The sequence below is a fragment of the Mesitornis unicolor genome, unplaced genomic scaffold (assembly GCF_000695765.1).
Source record: "Mesitornis unicolor isolate BGI_N332 unplaced genomic scaffold, ASM69576v1 scaffold26202, whole genome shotgun sequence".
NCBI classification, from domain to species: Eukaryota; Metazoa; Chordata; class Aves; order Mesitornithiformes; family Mesitornithidae; genus Mesitornis; species Mesitornis unicolor.
Window position 1 is genome coordinate 2,963 of NW_010167536.1, and position 20,646 is coordinate 23,608.

General features: G+C 38.3%; 1 protein-coding gene across 1 annotated transcript; it reads right to left on the reverse strand.

Moving 5' to 3' along the window:
- Positions 1-44: 44 nt before the first annotated feature.
- Positions 45-17,008, reverse strand: GGNBP2 (gametogenetin binding protein 2; the record flags this gene model as incomplete). Its single annotated transcript, XM_010178735.1, has 12 exons — positions 45-681; positions 1,395-1,643; positions 2,035-2,186; positions 2,269-2,394; positions 2,565-2,715; positions 3,359-3,553; positions 6,622-6,796; positions 7,830-8,033; positions 9,718-9,831; positions 13,468-13,566; positions 14,613-14,866; positions 16,928-17,008. Coding segments are annotated over 12 exons (2,004 nt in total), but the record flags the coding sequence as incomplete, so codon positions are not given.
- Between the last annotated feature and the right edge of the window lie 3,638 nt (positions 17,009-20,646).

Sequence of the window (20,646 nt, forward strand, 5' to 3'; positions counted from 1 at the left end):
GGAAGGAGCATTTAAAGTAGAAATGGGTACACCAACATTTACTATGCATATTAATAAATATTCTTTATTTAAATTTTGCACATTGCGCTTTAACATATTACATCCAAAAACGTTTTGCAAATGGATGTCTACTTTGTAAAATCTTATATTCAGCTCATTGTCATTCTGTACAGAATTATAGGTACAACATTACTTTGCCACTAGTTTGCTTCTTGTAAGTCTCACAGTAAGAGAAACATTTAATGAAAAGAGATGGCTTAAATTATAAGAGGCTTGCACAGCTACTCAACTAAAGATACAAGCCTGAAGAACAAAATTAGTGAAATCACCTCCACCAGTCTCCCCAGAAAACCAAGAAAAAAAAAATCACATTAATTTAAGATAAATTTTTGCCATAAGTCACTAAATTAAGTTTTCGAAAAAGAAGGCGCAGTAGTCATCTTGAGAATTTCAACGAAAGACAGCCATTTTATTTATTTAGTTCGCTCCAGCCGTTGTCAACCAACCGTTACAAATGGGCCTCTTGTGATCATTTAGGCGGCAGTATTTGTTAAATTTCTCCTTCAGATGCTGTCGGTATTGTTCTCTATTGCTGTAAAAAGACTTGTTGTTTGCCATAAAGGACTGTATTTCATCTTGTGAGATAAAGATTTCCTCGTCAGAAGTGCATTCAGACTCATCCTACAAATGAAAACAGGTATTTTAAGAACTGGAGCACTGCCCTTCCGGCGCACTACACCCGTCTCCCAGTCCTACACCGTGCCTACAGCTGCTGTGCAGAAAGATGTGGCCCTCATGTCACAACACCACGCGCAGCTGCCTAACCCAGTCACAGGATTCACACACAATGCTCCAAGATTTTTTGGGTAAGAGGCAGCCTGTATAGTCACAGAATCAGAATAAGCTTGAGAGTTTTAGTATGTTTCTAATGAAAGAGGATGCCTTTTATTAGCTTAAAAAAAACCAACAAAAACAACCCTGCTCTAAAGCAAAGAGAAGGAGAATGAGGGAAGGAAAGGGAGAGAGAAGAAAGTTGTCCAAGGAGCATGTAGTGGGAAGTAATATTTGAGGCATGAAGGCAGCAATAATGCATGCTTCATTTTATGGAATAATACAGTCCTTGGTAATGAATGCTTCTAACACAAGTTCTGTCACTTGCATTCCAGTGACAGGCAATTCCTCCTCCTCTGCAAAGCATCCGAGTTGTTAGGTTGTACAGAGAACACACAAAAGCAAACTAACTAAACACTGGGAGAGTAAGCAGTGAACCTTAGGTTCAGTAATGTTCTCTCCTGTAACATTTCTTTAGCAGGATTTGAGTTCTAAACCCCATCCGCAACCCCAAGGAATAAAAGCAGTATGCTAAAGCCTAAAAATGCAAAGTGGTTACTTACAAGGAGTTCCACTAAGCTCTTGGCACCTTTTCCAGTATTAGGAACAAGTGACGTTTCTGTAGGTTCTGCAAACCGTGACACATTTTTCACGTGCTCAAACCAAGGCAACTGCTGCCCGCTTTTTTCTGAACTACAGCAGCTTTCAGCATGCGTCTCTTTGGTCTTGTCACGATGAAACTCTGTGTGCATGGTATTTCCTGAGATCTCTCTGTTACCTGGATCTGCCATACAGCTTCCAAGTTTCTGAATCTAAAATTGAAAATAGCCTGTCATGAACTACTAGCAGTGTTAAACTTGAAACATTCAAGTTTCAGTTGTAAGCAGAGGGAAAGGAAAAGGTTCAGAAAGAGAGCAGAGATATGTATTTTTTTAAGTGTGTGTGCCTGGGGAGGAAAGGGGAATGACATGTTTTTCACTGAGAGTGCACAAAAGTGCACATGCTCAGGACCACAGGAAAGAAAAGACTCCTTCCGCCACAGCCTGCTCAAAGGACACCAGTGTCAAAACCTGACCAGAGGTAACAGGAGATCCTCATTACCTCACTTACAGCATTAGTCACAATTATAATTTAAAATACTTCAGTAACAACTTTAAAACATACGCATTTAAATAAGTATTCTAGGATAGCTATGTTCCTTACGTGCTCATTCTCACACTTCAAAGTTTTACTTTTCTTTTTCTTCTTTTTGTTTTTGCCTTTTGTGTTACTCTCTTCCGAATTAGCCCAACACTCCACGCAGCTATCTCCATCCTCCTCTTTGTCATCACAGCGATGGATGCATGAATCATCTCCTGCAAGAGACAGGGAGTTTTCTTCTCAAATACATTAAGTTTCGGGGACACTAAACCAGTATTGTGTTCTTACCAAACCTACCATTTTCGTCGTGGTTGCAAATGCCTTCGGTGCAAGCCACATCTGACCCCTCTCGAGATCCTGTTTCACTGCCCTCCATGCTCGATGAATAGCCACAATCACTACCGTTACAATGCGGAGATAAACCTGAGACAAAGAGAAAAGTTACAGTGATCTATAAGCAACTGTTGCACATTCTTTAGTTATGACTCTAACAAGGAAGAATTATTGAACTGATTTTTTAAAACAGCCGAGCACTGTTTATCCTACAAATGGTACATGTTTTTAAAAATGAAAAATAATGACATTTAACATACCTTTCTTGATTTTAGGTGAACCTAATAAGGTACCACTACCAGGACAGGTGCAAGAAGTGCTTTCATTAGTAACAATTACTTCTACACAATTGTTAGCTTCTTCAGTGCTACCACAGGCTTTGCAGCTGCTTTCCGTGAAGTTTGAATTTTCCTTAAAACAAAACCAAAAAGATACTTGTAACTACTGAAAGTAGCTCAGCCAGCAGCTTCATAAAGGATACTCTTTCCACAAGAGAAAACACAGCTGACACTGACTGCTAACAGCCACAGCATTGCTTATAATTCTTCAGAAGTACAAGACAACTAAAAAAAATCAAAACCTACTTTCCCCACAATAATATGACCACAGTTAGCCTATTAAATTCACCCAAGAGATTTAGAATAGTAACTGCACTTAATCAATTAAAGCTTTACCCTCCCCAAAAATTGAATGTTAATTGTCTGCAGCTAGCATTTCAGTTCCCATCTTCTAAGTGATCTTTAAGAAATCATAGTTGAAAAATAAAACCTGACCCTCTAGACTTAGGATTTTTTTTTAATTAAAAAAAAAAAACCAAACCACCAAATCCAAACTCCCAGAAGTTAACGAGTTCCAGGCAACTACTTTACAAAAAGACTGTACTAATCTGAAGAAAAAGTATTGAATTCCAGTAGCGATTCAAAACTAGTTCCCAAAACTGAAATACAGCAAAAACCTCAAGAATTTTAACATGGAACAGAGCTTGTGAATGAAGCATCAAATTAGAAATCAAGTTATTTAGCAGCAGCAGAAAGCCAGAGCTATCAGCGTTTACCTTTGCTTGACTTATTTCCTTCTCTTCTGTGGCCTGCAAAGGAGTAGGGATCTCACACACACACTTATTTTTCCGTCTGTTCTTTCGTTTTTGGCGCTTCTTCTCTTGTTTAAGCTCTCGCACTCTTTCTTCTTCTGAGAACTCTTCACAGAGCTGTTCCAATCGACTAATACCCTGCACTTTTTCCACAGCCATCTGTTTATAAGGAGGTTAGATCTATTTACAGGTGTTAACACAATTCAAAGTTTTACATTTATAAAAGAGGAGGAGGAAAATAGCTGGTAAGTACTTTTGATAATAAAGTCACAGCAACACAACAATTGACTATAAAAGAAAAATGCCTATCCAGATTTAGACACTAAATTTATATTGCTAGAGATATACGTACGGGGGAAGCACTATGTTTAACTTATGGCCCAAATTGACAATTTTCAGTAAAAAGCTGCAGACTCAAATGCAATTTTGGACAAGGAATAAGACACCTTAAAATTAGTATAATGTTGTCCAATTTAACTGCACAAGTGGAAGCTTTAGCAGTCCTTACTAATGATAGTTTTGAATTGCTACAAACTGTCTTGAAAACTGAACAGGGAGTATGCAGATTCCTGAAGGGAAACTATTAACTAGAAGAGTAAGTATTGCTGTCAGTTGTGTTAAAAGAACTGTCCAAAAATCTATCTCCCAGGTAAGGGTTCACCCAGAAACTGGGGAATGGAATACATGGCTCTACTAAAACACAGAGATGAAACTTGAACATCAGCCAATTATAACATAAGTGGTTGAATTGTGACTCAGGTCATGGGGTGGTCTGTGGGGATGGAAGAGGAGAATCCAATCGATGTCCCAGGTATTGATACCTTAAATTGAAATCCAAATTTGAGTGCTTGGGTATGACTATAGCCACAGGGTGGGATTGTAGAGTGAGAGCAGAAGTTAGCCACAAAGTCCAAGTCATGTTCACCACGTAGCTGCGTGCCTGGAGGCATGAAACTCAGCACTGGGCGAGGTGGCAACCATCACTAGATCTATATCTCGTATTATCTGGATGCCTGGAGGAATGTGAGATGAGGCGGAGGCCTCATGGTCCCAGTCCCTCATTTCTTTCAGCCCCAGACAAAGGGGCCATTACCTCTACCCATGCAGGTGTGAATTAACGGACTTCGTGACATTAACATAACTGATAAGATTGTCTATAGTCATCCCCACCCGCATGTATGCCCTGGTGAGGTAATGCAGAAGTTTGAGTAATAACTAAAGACAAACACCCCAGGTGGTCTAATTCACTCAGGCATCCCCCTGTCACGTACATCAGGGGATAACAAACCTAGGATTCATGCTAGAAATGGGGAGTTACTTCTCCAGCCATGGAGTGATGAGAACCTTCCCCCTTGGTCGCAATGCTGGCCAAGGTAACTTACGTGGGAGCCCTTACATGGGGGGACAGGATGAACTCGGAACTATACCAATGAACTGGACAGTGACGAATTCGCTCCCTCTCCATCCCCACCACTCGGGTCACCTTGTGGGTAAGATTATTTACCTCAGCTAATGCTGAGTGATAGATTTTCTCCTCAGGTTCATATACCCTGAGTGTATTTTATATATCTCCTCAGGTGCAGTTCTAGGTTTCCCTGAGTGTATTGGCTTTGCTCCACCGTATTTCTGTTCAAATGGGCTTGTCTATTTGCCAGGCGGCCAGGCTCACTGTGGGCAAGTTATTGTTGTTGGTGTTTGTGTGTTTCATAGTGCGTTGTTGTTGTTATTAGTTATAAAACCTTTAGTGTACCTGTAGCTTCTTAATTTATCACCGGCAATCCAAAAGAACCTGTAAATGCTGCTGTAAATAAATGATTAGTATTTGTTTCCCGACTTGTGTCTGTCGCGTATTCGGTGCCAGCCTCACAAGACCGGATTTATTTCCCCGTTTTCGCAACAGGGAAGCGCTGTGTTTAACTTATGGCCCAATTTTACAATTTTCAGTAAGAAGTTGCAGAGTCAAATGCATTTTTGGATTTGCATTTACACAGTAGATACTCTGATTATTTAACACAGCAGCACAAAAAACTACATTAGAACTACTACCACAGAATTCCTGCAGCTCTTTGCCTGGGGTAACCTGGGAAAAATGGTAACTCATTTTCTTAGTCCAATTTTTGAAGTGTAGACATACATCAAATTATAGCAAGTATCTAAATGTGTTCCTTAATATTAAATTTAAAACAAATACAATAGTTCATCTTATCTTAATATAGTTAAACTAATAAACTATTATGGACCAATGTTCTTACAGACATGGAGAAGTCCTCTGAATTTTTGGGGGTTTTTTTGTGTGGTTTTTTTTTCAGATAACTCTGGGAACTCCTTAAGACAAAATGAGACATCTTTACCACTCACCTTCAGAAAGGACTCCCATTAAAAAAGTTCTGTACTTCAAACTCATAGCCAACCTTGCATACCAGTATAATTACCCGAGTTTAACAATGTAAATGAACTTTCAATACCATACTTTACTAGATTAAAAAAACACCAAGACAAAACCTGACAAAAATGCCACAGCACATCCAGCCCAACACCACTTCTTTGGCATTAGAAGTCTTAAATTACTTTAAAAGCCTCCAAGATGTAATTAGATTAGGGTTCCACTATGACCCTTCTCAAACGGATTTTGTTGTTCCTCCTCCTCTGATGTTTTAAGTTTTTAGAGAGAAGAGTCATTATGAATGGAAAACAAACAAAACAGAAGAGAGCTCTGCATGCTGAAGGGGAAGTAAACTATTGGCATATGTTAAAAGAATGCGTGGAGTTCTGCCTGAGGTTCAAGATCCCACAGGATTACAGAGCGCATGTGGAGCACACTGAATGCAAGAGTTAGCAGTTGTGTTTGTAATTCAAAAGCACATCTTCCATTTTTACTAATAAGACAAATAAAACTGTCTTAGCCAGAGCTACTTTCAATGCTATCAGGTAGAAATACCTTCACTGTGAATTAAAAACACAGAAGATACAGCATAATGTGCAGCTTAGAAAGTAAAAGCAAGCCTCAGTCTTTTACGTTCCAGCAGACTTTGCATTGGAATGCAACTCAGTTGTGCTATGCATCGATATTACACAACTGTTGCCTGCAGCAAACAAGGGATTGAATGCAACACCCTTGAAGCTCCTTCCAGCCCAAGGTTAGTAGAAAGCAGAAAAATAATTTTAGTGAAAATGCACACGGTTACTACAGCAATTCAAATACAAGTTAGAGAACATTTGATTTTTACCTCAAAGCTTTTGCGTAAAGCATCAACGCCTAGGTAAAAAAGCATCTGCCACGTTTGTTCCTCAGCCCGCAACTTTTGCCAGATTCGGTGTAATCTTTCATAAAGATGAATACCCAGGCAGGTCAAAACTTCTTCTTGGGCTATGTCTATTGTCTTAGCATGCCTTTCTCTTCGTCTAAAGGAAGAGTTGAACCAAAGTATAGCATGGTTAAAGTAGCTGGAAGTCTACCAAGAGATCAAAGCAGTTCAATGACTTATTTTCTTTATGTACGACTGAAGATATGTTTGCATGAAGAGCTTTTTAAATCAACTTCCGCTGTGCTGCATGCAGATGCAAAATAGAAAGGACCAGGTCAAAACCATCACTACATTCCTGAGGCATTAATCTGCACAGGGCATTGCTAAGCTGCACTGTGCCTTCCCACCTGTGACTTCTGAAGGTGTTGCCACATCGGTCTCTGCTTGCTCCTACTAGGAGAAATCAGCAGTTTTAATGCCACTTTTGTTTCCTAGACAGCCACTCTTGTGTCCTAGAATTTTCATTTAGCTTATAGAGCAAATATTTCAGCTTATACAGCAAATATTTCAGCTTTCTAGACATTTATGCGTCTGTTAACTGAAGCTGAATAAACACAGAAGTTTATACGTTACTTACCGTACAAAGTAAAAATAGTATTAATCTGTATCTATCATCAGTTAAGGCAAAAACACTATTAAAGGATTTACCCTCTTAAGCAGCCGTGATCAAGTTCTGAAGATATTAGGCTCAGAACTGTATTTTTCATTGGAAGATTCTAAGATGCTAGAACAGGTTCAGAATTTACTATTATACGCAAATAATGAAAACTAAATTGAACCCTTAGCATTTGGTAAAACTGCCAACCAAGGTTCTCTTTCTATTTCGCATATTTTGAACATCTCAATGGAAAAGCAAGCAGCCCTAGTGAGTGAACAAATGAACTAGAAAACATTCAGCAATTTGTTTCAGTCCTGCCTTCAGAGTTAAATGCACTTTAAAGTCAAAAGCACATGTAAAATCTTTGCTACTTTGAAGCACTATCTTGCAAGCCTAGTTCTATATGAATATTTACATTCAGATGTTTCTTATGCAGCAAGGAGGCAAAAATCACTTTTGCAAAATACATTCAATAATAAAATAAAGAAGCAAAGCGCTAGATAGCCCACTCTAGCAAATTACATACTCATACCCTCCTGCGAACTCTGGTTCAGCTCGACCCAAGAGGTGTGCGATGAAATCTGTTTCACAGCATACGTGTATGTGGCGTTCATGGGGACAGCACCGCAAGCCCTCGTACAGTGCAGCGCAGTAGCCCTTCTCTTTGCTGCAGTCTAGCTCACCAATAAGAATATTGTATGCCCGAAGTACTTTATTTTTGCAGTCAGTGCAAAACCTGCGTGAGAACAGAACATAACAGAACTGAATTCTTCTTCAGGAAGAAATTTAGACCCGCTTAGTCTAAGTTATAATACACTGAGCTATTTAACAGTGCATGTTATATTTAAACTAGGTCATATAAGGTTTATGTCACTTCAAAAGGCAAAATAGTAAGACCTTGGCTGTGAGCCACATACATTTACTATATGTATTATACTACCTATCATATATTGCAAGTCTGGACATCAACTTTTATGCTCAAAGGCATAAATCAGGCTAGTTGTTAATATGAAGAGTTTTCTATATGAATGAATATGGAATTGCATATCCAAAGATCAGAAATCCAATAGTGAACAGACTGAATCATTAGTACAAGCCAGGACAAAATTCCTCTCAAGAAACACACTCCAAGTTACTTTCTAGCAATTATTTAAAGTATAGTCAAGTGAGCGATAAGCGGTAAAAAAAGTTTCCTCTGTTGTCTGTTGTATAAGAGCAATGTTTCGAGTACAAGCACCTTTAAACATAGTTTGAATTATTAGATTACTGCACAGATAGCCAAACAAGGTTTATTTATAGCACAATGTATTAAATTTAAACATGTGGTAGCTCAGATAACTAATATGAGAAGAGTATAGTTATGAAGTCTGTTATAATTAAAATACAGCCAAATTAAGCTGATTCTATTTTATGAGGAAGTAATCTTCAAGAAGCTACAAAACCTCTTGCTGTATTATTCTAAAAATGCAAGTCAGACAAGCTGCTCACATTTCAGCTTGAGAAGCCGGCTCTTCATGCTATCTCTGGATGGTGTTTTTCCCTTTCCTAGTTTGTCCCAGCACTTGACAAAACTAAGTCAAACATATTTTCATGTTTGATACAACTATGAGAACTGGCTAGTTTCTGTGGTAAAAGGGAAGAAAACAGAATTATTGCAGGTTAGCATCAGGAACGCTGCCAACACCATGTTTAATGTCACGGGAGATTAAAGTCATTTTGTTTCCAAAGTATTATTTCCACACCATCACCACTCCCGCACCCATCTGTGTCCCCACAGTTTATATCAGAACCTTGAGACCACTGGGAATTAAAACTTTAATCAGCATGGTAGCTACCATACACATGCAATAATAATTTAGCGGTCTATTTTTTTCCCTGCAAGAGAGACCTCATAGCACTAGCACTCCTAAGTCATAACCAACTGCTTTAAAACAGTGATTTACAAGTAACACCAAGCCTAAAATCTGCTTCTATTAGTTAGTTCACATTATTTTGAAATCGCACATACTCCCTGAAAGCCTAAAAAAGGCAAAGTGCCAAACAGAGTAGGCCATTTGCGAAAGAATAAAAGAATATACACAGTTTTAATATCTCAAATTTTAAATCAATTTAGTCCTAACAAAACAAATTAAGACAAGTAGCCATGACTTCTTCTCATGTCTCTGCATTTCCCCTACCATAACCTGCAACAACAGGTAAAACACAAAGAATATTTCACCATCTTAGTCTCATCAACTGTTACAAGATAATCTGGCAAGGTTCTCCATCACCACAAAGCTTAGATCTTAAGTTTTAGAAAGTATTAGAAGAATCCTCTACTTCAGACACACATTGTCTGAAGTTTACATACATTTTGATTCACAAAAAAATGCAGCGTGCATTTCTCAAAATGAAGGTGTGTCTCCGTTTTTTCAACATACCTGTGTTTTCGTAGGTACGTTTCTAATGTTTCTAGAAGACAACTAGAGTCAATTAAAACTACTTCGTCCCTGCATTCCTGGGACATGAGCTCCCACACATCCATCCAACAACCCCTGCAGAGAAACAAAACAAAAAAATCAAAACCAAGAAGTCTAATTCATCCTGCTAGGGATTCAGAAAAACAGCAAAATAAAGCCCCATCAGTTTACCTGACTGCTCCCTGGAAAAGTCCATAGTGGAAAGTGATGCTACACTTGCTCTCTTCCTTTCTGCTTTCTTCACTATTGTTCTTATCTGCACTATTTCTCTATACTGAGTGTGGTACTGCTCCCTTCACTGTCACATAGTATCAAAAAACATTTTTTAAAACTATACCATATATATTATGAACTAGTTATTGTCCTTAAACAAATGCTATGAAAATGCTGCCATGCTTCTTAATTTACTTTGAATCCTTTTTAAGCTGAGGCTTTAACTTTAAGTAAAGTTAGGGTCAGACATGAGATACAAATTTTGCTGTCCACGTTTATGAACTCAAATTCATAGCGACTTTTTAAAGTTACAGCTGAAAGCCAGCAGTAATTTTTCAGAATATTACCTTAAGTATAAAACAGATACAAGTTTTAATACTTCTGCCAGATTAAATTTCACAACTTACTAAAAAAAAAAACCCAAAAAACCCTAAAGGAAAAAAAAACAAAACAAAACCACACCAACCAAAAAAAAAAACTAAACAAAAACCACCCAGTAACTTCACAATGCACATTTGGATATGCTAACAGCACACTTCTAGAGCAAAGAACAAACTTTAAATAGCAATTCATGTTTACTTACAGGCTTGTCTACACTTGACATTTTATCAGAACCGGTCATTTCTGTTTAAGCTCACACATGGATACAGCACAGCAGGAAAACAGGGGAAGAAGCACCCCTATTTAGTAACTAGCTCCTCCAGAGTATCAATGTATGCTGTTATCTAGTTTGCCAGATCACATAACTTGCATTTATGAGAAGTTAAAATGCTCCTTAGCCTCAAACACAACCAAGTAGCCATAAACCAGGCACACTGAAACTCAGGACATCAAGTAGTTTTGAAGCGGTATTAGCTAGTTACGCAACTTGTATAATTAAACACACAATCACAATTCAGTCTTTTTTGTGTGCATAAAATGTCTCACAGATGCAGCTCATCTGAAGTTTCTTGTACTGAAGTCAAGCAGAAGCTCTAAGCTGATACATAAAATTTGTTCTGTAACACGACTATCTGATGCATTCACATCCAGACTGTTAGCACACTTGCGTCCACTGAAGGCAGCAGATTTATTTGGAGAAATATCAGTACTGATACCCATTTTTTATACTGCAGAAATGATCAGAGTGTATCGACTGAGCAAGCAGAGCACAAGTCATGTTTCTTCAGCAAACTACACCGATTGTCCACAAGCCATGTTATCAGACGAAGCGGAAAGCTTTACTTGCAGTATTTTAATATACTGCTCTTACAAATACTCCTTATGAACCTGCCACCATTTAAAATACTAACAAGAGTTATTCCAGCATGAATTGAAGAAATAAAGGCAGCATGTTCCCATCTATTAATTCAGATTCCAAATTATGCAGGTTCTGTGATGTATGTTCTTACGCAGAAAAAAACCTGATCTTACTAAAAACAAAGCAAAAAAATAACTTTTATAACGCTTTGAATTTGCTCTATTCAAAAAAAAATTACCCCATACCGCTATAATTTTTTGCTTGTGTAACATAAGCTTTAAACTAATTATATGAAAGGCCTGTAACCAAAATATAATAGGAGATAATGATTAGCTACCACTATCCCCAAGCAGTATAAGTAAAAATTAAGTGTCAAATTCCACATGCCTAGCATCTCAGGGGATTTATCTAAACCCAAAGAGACTCAAGTCTGCATAGAAAACTGTATGTCCTGTAACTGGAAACCATGATCAACCTTTCTCAGGTTGTATGCTTAACTAGAAGCAGAACACAACTGACTAAAAAATGTCCTGGACACTCCAGGTAAGCATAGGAGTCTAAATCATACACTAAAAAAAGTGTATCTAAAAAACACCCCACAAAAAAGAAAACCCCCAAAAATGCACAAGTGATTTACATGGGGTGTTTTTTGGTTCACCAGCTGAAATAAGTAATTTCAACTTCAAGACACAGAAGCATATATGTATCTTTTTCACTGCTGTATTCAAAACATGCTGTCACATTGAGAAAGTACATTTTACAGAGTTTTAGTTTTAGCCCTGCAGTCAACCACAATAAAGCCCTTTATTAACAGTTATGCAAGGCATTTTCAATAATCCCAAACAAAATGATGTATATTTGTTTAGCAAGTAGTCTTTCAATTTTATGTGAGAAAAACTGCTGATCAATCATTTTGGTGTAGAGAATAAAAACCAGTTTGCCTTTCTAAAGCATTGTTTGTAACACAATGCAAAAGCCATCCGTGCCTTGAGCAGAGTAATATACAAGTTACATCAGACAAGATATGAAAAGCACATCACACACAATCACAGAATATCAGGAGTTGGAAGGGACCTCAAAAGCTCATCCAGTCCAACCCCCCTGCCAGAGCAGGATCACCCAGACCAGGTCACACAGGAACACATCCAGACAGGTTTTGAATGTCTCCAGAGGAGGAAACTCCACAACCTCTCTAGGCAGCCTGTTCAGTGCTCCGTAACCCTTACAGCGAAGAAGTTTTTCCTTATGTTCAGGTTGAACCTCCTATGCTCCAGCTTGCACCCATTGTCCCTTGTCCTGTCATTTGCTATCACAGAGAAGAGCCTGGCTCCTTCCTCCTGACACTCGCCATTTACAAATTTATAAACATGAATGAGGTCACCCCTCAGTCTCCTCTTCTCCAAGCTAAAGAGACCCAGCTCCCTCAGCCGCTCCTCATAAGGGAGATGGCTCCACTCCCTCCATCATCTTTGTGGCTCTGCACTGGATTCTGTGCAGAATTCAAGCAGTTCCTGTCTTTCTTGAACTGAGGGGCCAGAACTGAACACAATGTTCCAAATGCGGTCTCACCAGGGTAGAGTAGAGGGGAAGGAGAACCTCTCTGACCTACAACCAAACCTTCTGATACACCCCAGGATGCCATTGGCCTTCTTGGCCACAAGGGCACATTGCTGGCTCATGGTCATCCTGCTGGCCACCAACACCTCCAGGTCCTTTCCAGCCACTCAACCCCAAGCCTGTAGTGCTGCATGGGGTTATTGCAACTGAAGTGCAGGACCCAGCACCTGGCCTTGTTGAAGTTCATACAGTTGGCCTCAGCGCATCAAAGAGCACTGGTTTGTAACAGCCAAGTTACCTTTTGGCAACTGGTTTTGAAATTAAATATGGAATGTTTTTATTAAAAAAACAAAAAAAGAAAACAAAAAACAAACACACAAAAAAAATCAAGGATCACAAAACACCCCACTACCTAGTAAAAGACCCAAAAGCCAAGAAGCAAAAACGGTGCAGGGAGAACTCATGTGTCAGTCGTGTAAAACAGCTGATTTCCTATGCTGCACAAAACTCCCGAGTGCCTCTGTCCCTCTTCCCCACAACTATGTGGGTCTACTAGAATCCAAACAGCTTGGAGATTACTACTCTGACAAACAGATAACAGCATAAGAATTTCTCTCAATGCTTAAAAATAAGTTAGTACCAATAGTTTTGGTTCCTTAAAATATCTGAGATTGAATTGTGCATGTTAAATGCAAACTTACCCCAAAGGTTTTGGTTTGTGTGTGTCCAGGGAGTGTAATTGACATCTCTTGTTCTTCTTACTTTTGGGAATTGCATCAATCATATCATTCAGTTTGGACCTATTTAAAAAAAAAGTAATTTAGTATTCTGAAAACATGGTTAACCAGAGAAATTTTAAAGGGATTGATTCAGCTCACATATCAGAAACAAGTATGCTAATGAACATTAAATATAAAGCTTTCTTCTTGTCCCCTATTTTCACTTGTTATCTAAACCAAATTTACTTTTCTGTTTCTGTTTTTACTGTTTCACTTGTTACATACAATCCTGCAGTACACAAGGAAAATACAGCACAGATTTTCCAAACAAATCCTAGCAAGCAAGATAAAGACAACCCACATCTAAGAAGCTATTGCATAACTTCATGAGTAACAGAGCTCAAGCAATGGCAACTATTTCCAAAGTGCAGGGAACCACTATGACCTCTTTATCAAGTTACACTACCTCACCCTCCAGATCTCAATATCCCCAGCTCTGCACTAACCTTTCCTACTTCCCTCTGCCCTGCTAACTGAAGCAAGAAGTAGAATGAGCTGAAGCCAACTGGAAGGCAAAAGCATACTGTGGTGAGCAGTCACTGTTTGGTCTGCTGACAGCTGAGAAACAAATGGCATCGAGACTGAGGCTATTTACTGTGCTAGCCAAACCCAGAAGGTTTCACTTTTGGGTAGAAAGGTAACACAGAGAGTAGAAAGTCTTGGGGGCAGGGGGAAGGGAGCAAGGGAAGGAGCGGGAAGGCACTAATTTTTAAAATTATTTTTCTTTTTACATGCAAAGTAGTGGGGCAAAAAAACCTTCTTCCAGAGATCAGACGAAACCCACAGTGCCTATTTCAGATTAATGACTAAACATTTAAATACTGGTATCTTTCAATTGCAATCATGGCATTGCAACTGATTACATGAAAGATTAAGTCTTTTGGGGTTGTTTTTTCCCCAGTTTAGTCAATAGTTAGTTTAACATGGCTGTAAAATACAAGTATGTACTATAAGACTTAAATCTCCAACAACTTAGTATCACCAAGAAAGCTGCAAAATCAAATGCACAGACAGTACCTTTCCTTTTCCCCAGATAAGAATAATCCAAGCACTTCTACAATACTTACCCGTGCACATAAAACAGTGTATAAAGCTTCTTTGCATCAGTCATACAGCTTCGAGTTACAGAGAGAACCCCCTTTGGCCCTACTGTTAGGGGCTCAAGTGCTGGATTTCCAGACTCAACAAGATGAGAAAACAGACGTTCCACACTACGACGGCAGCCAACACACGGGACCAGCTGAGAAAGCGCACTCAAAACTTCACGCGACGTCACCATCATGGCAATATTTAGATCCTGCTGTTTAAGCATGCCATGTCTCTAAAAAAGAGCAAGAAATTAAATAATTAATAAAAACAAAACCCAAACAACATATCACATGTTCAAGATTCCTTCACCTTCAATAGCATTTCCTTATCAAAATACACTTGCAGAAACCGTATGCAGTGCTCAGTTTCAGGTCACTGTCTAACTGTAGATCACTTGAAATACTGTATGAACAAAACCACACTTGCCAATCACAGGAGGAATTCTGCTTCAAGTCTTACAATCTACCCTCTAGAAAGAAACTGATATTTTCCTCCTCTTGTTCCTTCCTCCTACCACTCAAATCAGCAAACACTGCTTCTTAACAAATGGCACAACTCCCTGTTGTCAAGAAGCCCTTTTTTCTCCACCTCAGTGCAGATGTTTTAGTAAGCAGTCTCATACAACTCTACAAGTTTTCATACACTACTCACACTCATTTTATCTTTGGCATATAGAAAGGAAGTTTCTGGATGCTCACTGGCATATATGCAATCTCTTTTACAACAAGCTTGTTCTGTTCATACCAAGACAAATTAGCATTATTTTTCCTGGAAGGCTAGGTGCCATCTCCCGTTACAATTCTAATACCTGAAATTTTAAAAAGCACTCATTACTATTCAGGGTGAAATATTTTACTTCAGTAGTGAGCATGTAATATGTGCTAGTAACAGAACATTAAAGAGAACACCTTCTAATATTTCTTACATCAATAGTTTAAGGAGTTTCTCCTGGTTCCTCTGACAAACACATCCAGGCACACTTACACACTAAAAGCACATTCCTTTCTATTTCTTCTTCTAACTGCTAAATTACTGGCTTGGACTCCATTAATGCTGAACCACCACTAGCACAGCTGTGCTGAAGAGAAAATCCCTTCCTGACACACCAACCAACACATCTACACTTTGATTATCAGCGCTTCTAGCACTTCCCAATATCATCTGTAAAAGCACAGTCCTGTCAATACATTAGTTGTGAGCATCATTTTTCCTTGGTCATACGAAGTAGAGCTTTGTAAGCACAGTTGTATCTATACAGGGAATGTTTCACCACAATAGTATTTTCTGTATTATTGTCATATCACATCACTTAAACACTACCAATGTAGAAATCAGGAACGTTCTTTCAGGTAAAGAAAGAAAAGACCATACAACATAGCAAAACTAATCAATCTCACAGAATGTGTAAATACATCAATTGAAAAGAGAAAATATTTTCAGTCCATTTTATGTAATAAAAGTTATGAAAAGTAAAGCTACTATCAGATAACGTTTAAGGCTTGGCTCTTAAAGGCAGGCACATTAAATACTCTGACAAGTGCTATCACTCTGCAATAATCCTCTTTCCTGTAATTACTGGTACTAGTCACGGCAACAGCAGAAATAAGCTATTTGCACAACACAGCTATGCTTTATATGCAGCATATGCCTGAACTGCTGCTGTCAAACCACAAGTGAAGAGCAAGCTGCATATCAGCAAACTGGCCTGTTCCTTTGTACATTAAGTGGCATAATTTTTTAGTTGCTACAGGTGTTATGGTGCTATAGTTATTTGCCAGAGTGTTAGCAGATAAGTTCCTATTGTTAAAGCCTCAGGGGTACTACAAAACCCATCTCTCACTGTTCAACTACATATAATGTATAAACTGCCACGTTATTTCTATCTTGGTATGGTACTCAATCTTAAGAGCTCGATCTTAAGCAACGCACACTCTCATTTTAAAAAACAGTTCAAAAGTATTTAGAAAACAAAACAAAACGTATTTAGAAACTGCAGATTCCACTCAGTATAAACCAGCAGTGACCAGAAGCTGCATTGCTTTTACAGATTTTCAATTCTAACTAGACATGCAGCAACCGCCTCCTGACAAGACAACAGTGTGTAAGTGCTGTAAAATACAGAAAACGAATGCACCTGTGTACTTTGGTACCAACACTTTGGTAACTGCACGCAGATGCTGACGTGTCTCGAGTCATTCCAGGAGTGACAACCTCCTAGAGTAGTAAAAGCACGAATCTAAGGAAAACAAGGTCTTGTATCTGGCCTTCTTAAAAACCAGAAGGATGTATTTACCTGAATGAACTGTTTTAATTGCGCACCGTTATTCTGATGTCCATCGAGGTTTAGCACATTATCAGGAAATTCCATCACCATCTACACAAGAGGAGGGGGAAAAAAAAAAGAAAAAAGAGCTTTCAGAAAATAGTCAAAGACAGAGCATTAGTTTCTTTTACTTTCTTGGGGGAAATAAGACTGAAATTATGTTAAATGCTCATTCTTTTCACATAACTATTGGAAGCTTGGGAAAGGATAAAAGTAACAGTATAAGACAGTGAATGTTGCAGCAAGGTAACTAAATGTTTCAGTAATACAATGTTCTAGGGGCAGTTTATAAATGGCAACTCTATAACAGCTATTTAAGAGAAAGCTAAAGGGGTTAAATGGATCATCAGTATTTATATTACGCTATCTACATGACCTGAGACCCTCTTTCAGTTTAAAAAAAAATAATTGTACTTCAGTTATTCCAACAGCCAAACTCAATTTATAAAGCTATGAAGAAACAGTCACAACAGTTTAATGACTGAGTTGACTCCTTCAAAGGCTAATTTTAAACCGTATTAACCCAACAAGGTACTCCATGATGTACTTTGTTTTGAATGATTGCAGCTGCAACTCTCAAGAGGCTGAAAGTAAAGTGTTAAGCCTACAGAACAATGTTATTACTTGTAAGTAATTAATAATATTTCTTTTCAAATTACTGAGCAACAAACAGGGCAATTTCTTAAGGGGTGGGAAAATCAGTAAAATAATTTTCATTCAAAAATTCAACTTTACAACCATGAAGAAAAATGAAAGCAACTACAAAAATGTGTAAAAACTGGCTTAGTAGATCTTCTTTGTCTAAACTGAGAAATACAGAATTTGTCAATATGAATACTGAAAGTTCACTCTAAAATCTGAAAGACAAAGTAACAACTTCTAATACCAATCAACACCAATCGACACCAAATGAAATTGTCCAGTTTACCGATTTTTTCTCCCTGCACCTTCCCTCAGTTGTCTGGTAAAGACAGAATTTCTGCTGTCTTCCTAATTGTGGACACTACCTCCAGAGAACTCGTACATCTACTTCTCCAGGCACTCAACGTTGCTCCAATATAAACATCTATTCTCTGAGGCCAGAAAGCAAGGCAATATTTTGATCTCACATGTGCAAGAATGGGAACATCAGCACAGCCGCCTTATTTTTGTGCAGAACAGTGCCACAGTCAGTGCCAATGCTGACCCCTCATGCATTTCTTTTCCAGTTTCCCTGGCCTCTGACCCATACACACACACACTGAGCAGCAGCACAAGTTTCTGCTGCAAAATTACAGGTTTCCTACATTGCTAATTTGATGTTTCTATGAGGAATAAGCTACATGCAAAAGTAAAACCTTTGTCTGCTAATAACATAGACAAGAGATAAATCTGCAAATTTTTTCCCCTCACCTTCATCTCCCACTATCAGACAACACCCTTAAGTGTTTCATACAACAGAGTGAAATTATCAAAGATTAAATTAATTCATGTGTCTGATGAGATTTTATTAAGTGGTTAAACATCAACCACGATCACACCCTGAACTGGATGAAAAAATTCCCGTAACACCACATCAAATGCAATGCCTTCTAGAAATTATAAAAGCTGCTTAAGAAATGAAAAGGGTTAAATATTTAAACTTCCTTCAATTTCTACTTGAGCAATAAGAAACTAAAAAGTATGACAATGAAAGATTAATTTAGAGGAGTGGTATCACATCGCACCTAAACAGCTTTCAGTGCCACTACAAAGCAATGTTGTCAGCTGAAGAACATTATAGGCCACCATTCCATCACTAATTTGCAATCACTGATTCACCATTTCTAGATTTAAGGCATAGATTAAGTCTTCCAGCTGACTAACAGAAATGAAGTAGCCCCATTATTTTTAAAATTTGAGTTTTAGAAGAGGTCAACAGAAGCCAGTTCCTATCAGCAAAACCACTATTTTTTACATATAATGCTGCAGATGTAAAATTATGTTTCAATGACAACTGCATGTATTTAAGACAAATTATAGAAGACTGAGACATGGAAACTGAGAGTTCACTCACTTGCTTCTGTGGATTTATTTAATAAAAGCCTCCAGAAACCACCTAGAAATCCGAGTACTTTGTAACAACAGAAATGGACCCGAGATAAGATTTCTTCGCAGTGAGGATGACTTGCACTTGCATAGATGCCTTTTACCCTGATGGATACAAGACTGATTTACAGCTATAGGAACCTCTTTGACCATGTGTATGGCTTGCCTCTGGTGTAAAAAGTAGAAGAATAGCGACAACACAGTGCAATTGCACAAAGTTTGGGCCTGGCACTAAATTCTGGAACTAAACCACAAATGCAATTTTAGGTCAGTTGAAGTCATCTACCTGATGGCTGGTATAGCCGAATTTTCACTCTCTCAGCCTATTAAATACAACAAAGGTAACAAGAGCATGGTAAGTCTTCTACTCAACACAACCTAATGAGTAATTTTTACTAAGGAGCCCAGAAAAAAAATACAAAAACCAAACAACAACAAAAACCTTGCACTATTCCTACACATTGATGTGTTTTCTGGGTAATCAATCATTATTCCAGGAGAGCTAGACATTGCTTTGGACAACTTAAGAGGAAACTTCGCCTAACATATAAGCAGAGTTAACCACAGATGACAGACTATGTGAAGCCAAAAAATAGTGATGATATTTGGTAAATTAATAATACACCCTCATTTAAAACTATCAAAACTAAAACACAACAAAAACTTTCTATTCAAATGTAGCTAAAACAGAAGGGTTTGAGATCAATAACCTCTAACTGTGGGATGGAGTGCTAAGAGACTGCCTGAAGGTACTCAATTGTTATGTTCTGGAAGGCGGAAGAAGTTACAAGTTGATCACATTAGCTGATTCAAGTCAGGCATTCTCCCATACTAAAATGTGAGATAAGGAATTTAAAGCACATCCATTTCACACCATCTAAAGTAACTGCTGTTACTGTCACACCACTAACAGCAAGAGAAACCAAATAAAAATGATTAAGATAGCCAGTTACACTAAGTCAAATCTAATCTTCAACCCAACATTTTCACACCTTTAAAACAAATGACAATGGGCTAGTCAAAAAATTTTTACCCATTTGCTGTGTTCACCTACGATGCAATTTCCGAGTCTTCCTCTAAATACACAAGAAAGAGAAGAGACTAGAGAGCCTCCAAGCTGCACTTAGTTCATTTTTCCACTGAATCTTCTGGAAATGGCAAAACCCTCATGTTTTTCAATCCAGAGTAACGTACTAAAATGGAAACTCTCTCAGATTTGTTACTGTAGCCATAACAGCACATTATTACAGCCTTGATAACCCTTACTTTAAGCCAAAGCTTTCAAAAATACCTTTAGCCTTTTCTTGCCTATATAAGACCATAATAATTACCTAGTTGTAAAACCTAGTGTTTAACATTAATATGGCTCCTTTCCTTCTTAACTGAAAAATGGCTTTGCTCCGCATTTGAGCCTGGGCACAGAGACACGCTTGTCACTTGAAAACAAGTTACACGCAGGCCCCGATACAGCAATAACTTTGTTATTACGAGGTTGGCATGTTTTTAGAGCTAGGAATCAGATAAAGAAAAAACAAAAGTTGCCACATTAAGCGCTGTTAACCCGAAGTGTTGCAAAGTCCCAAAGATTAACGCTGCAGGAGCAAAGCAGGAGCCGAGGAGGC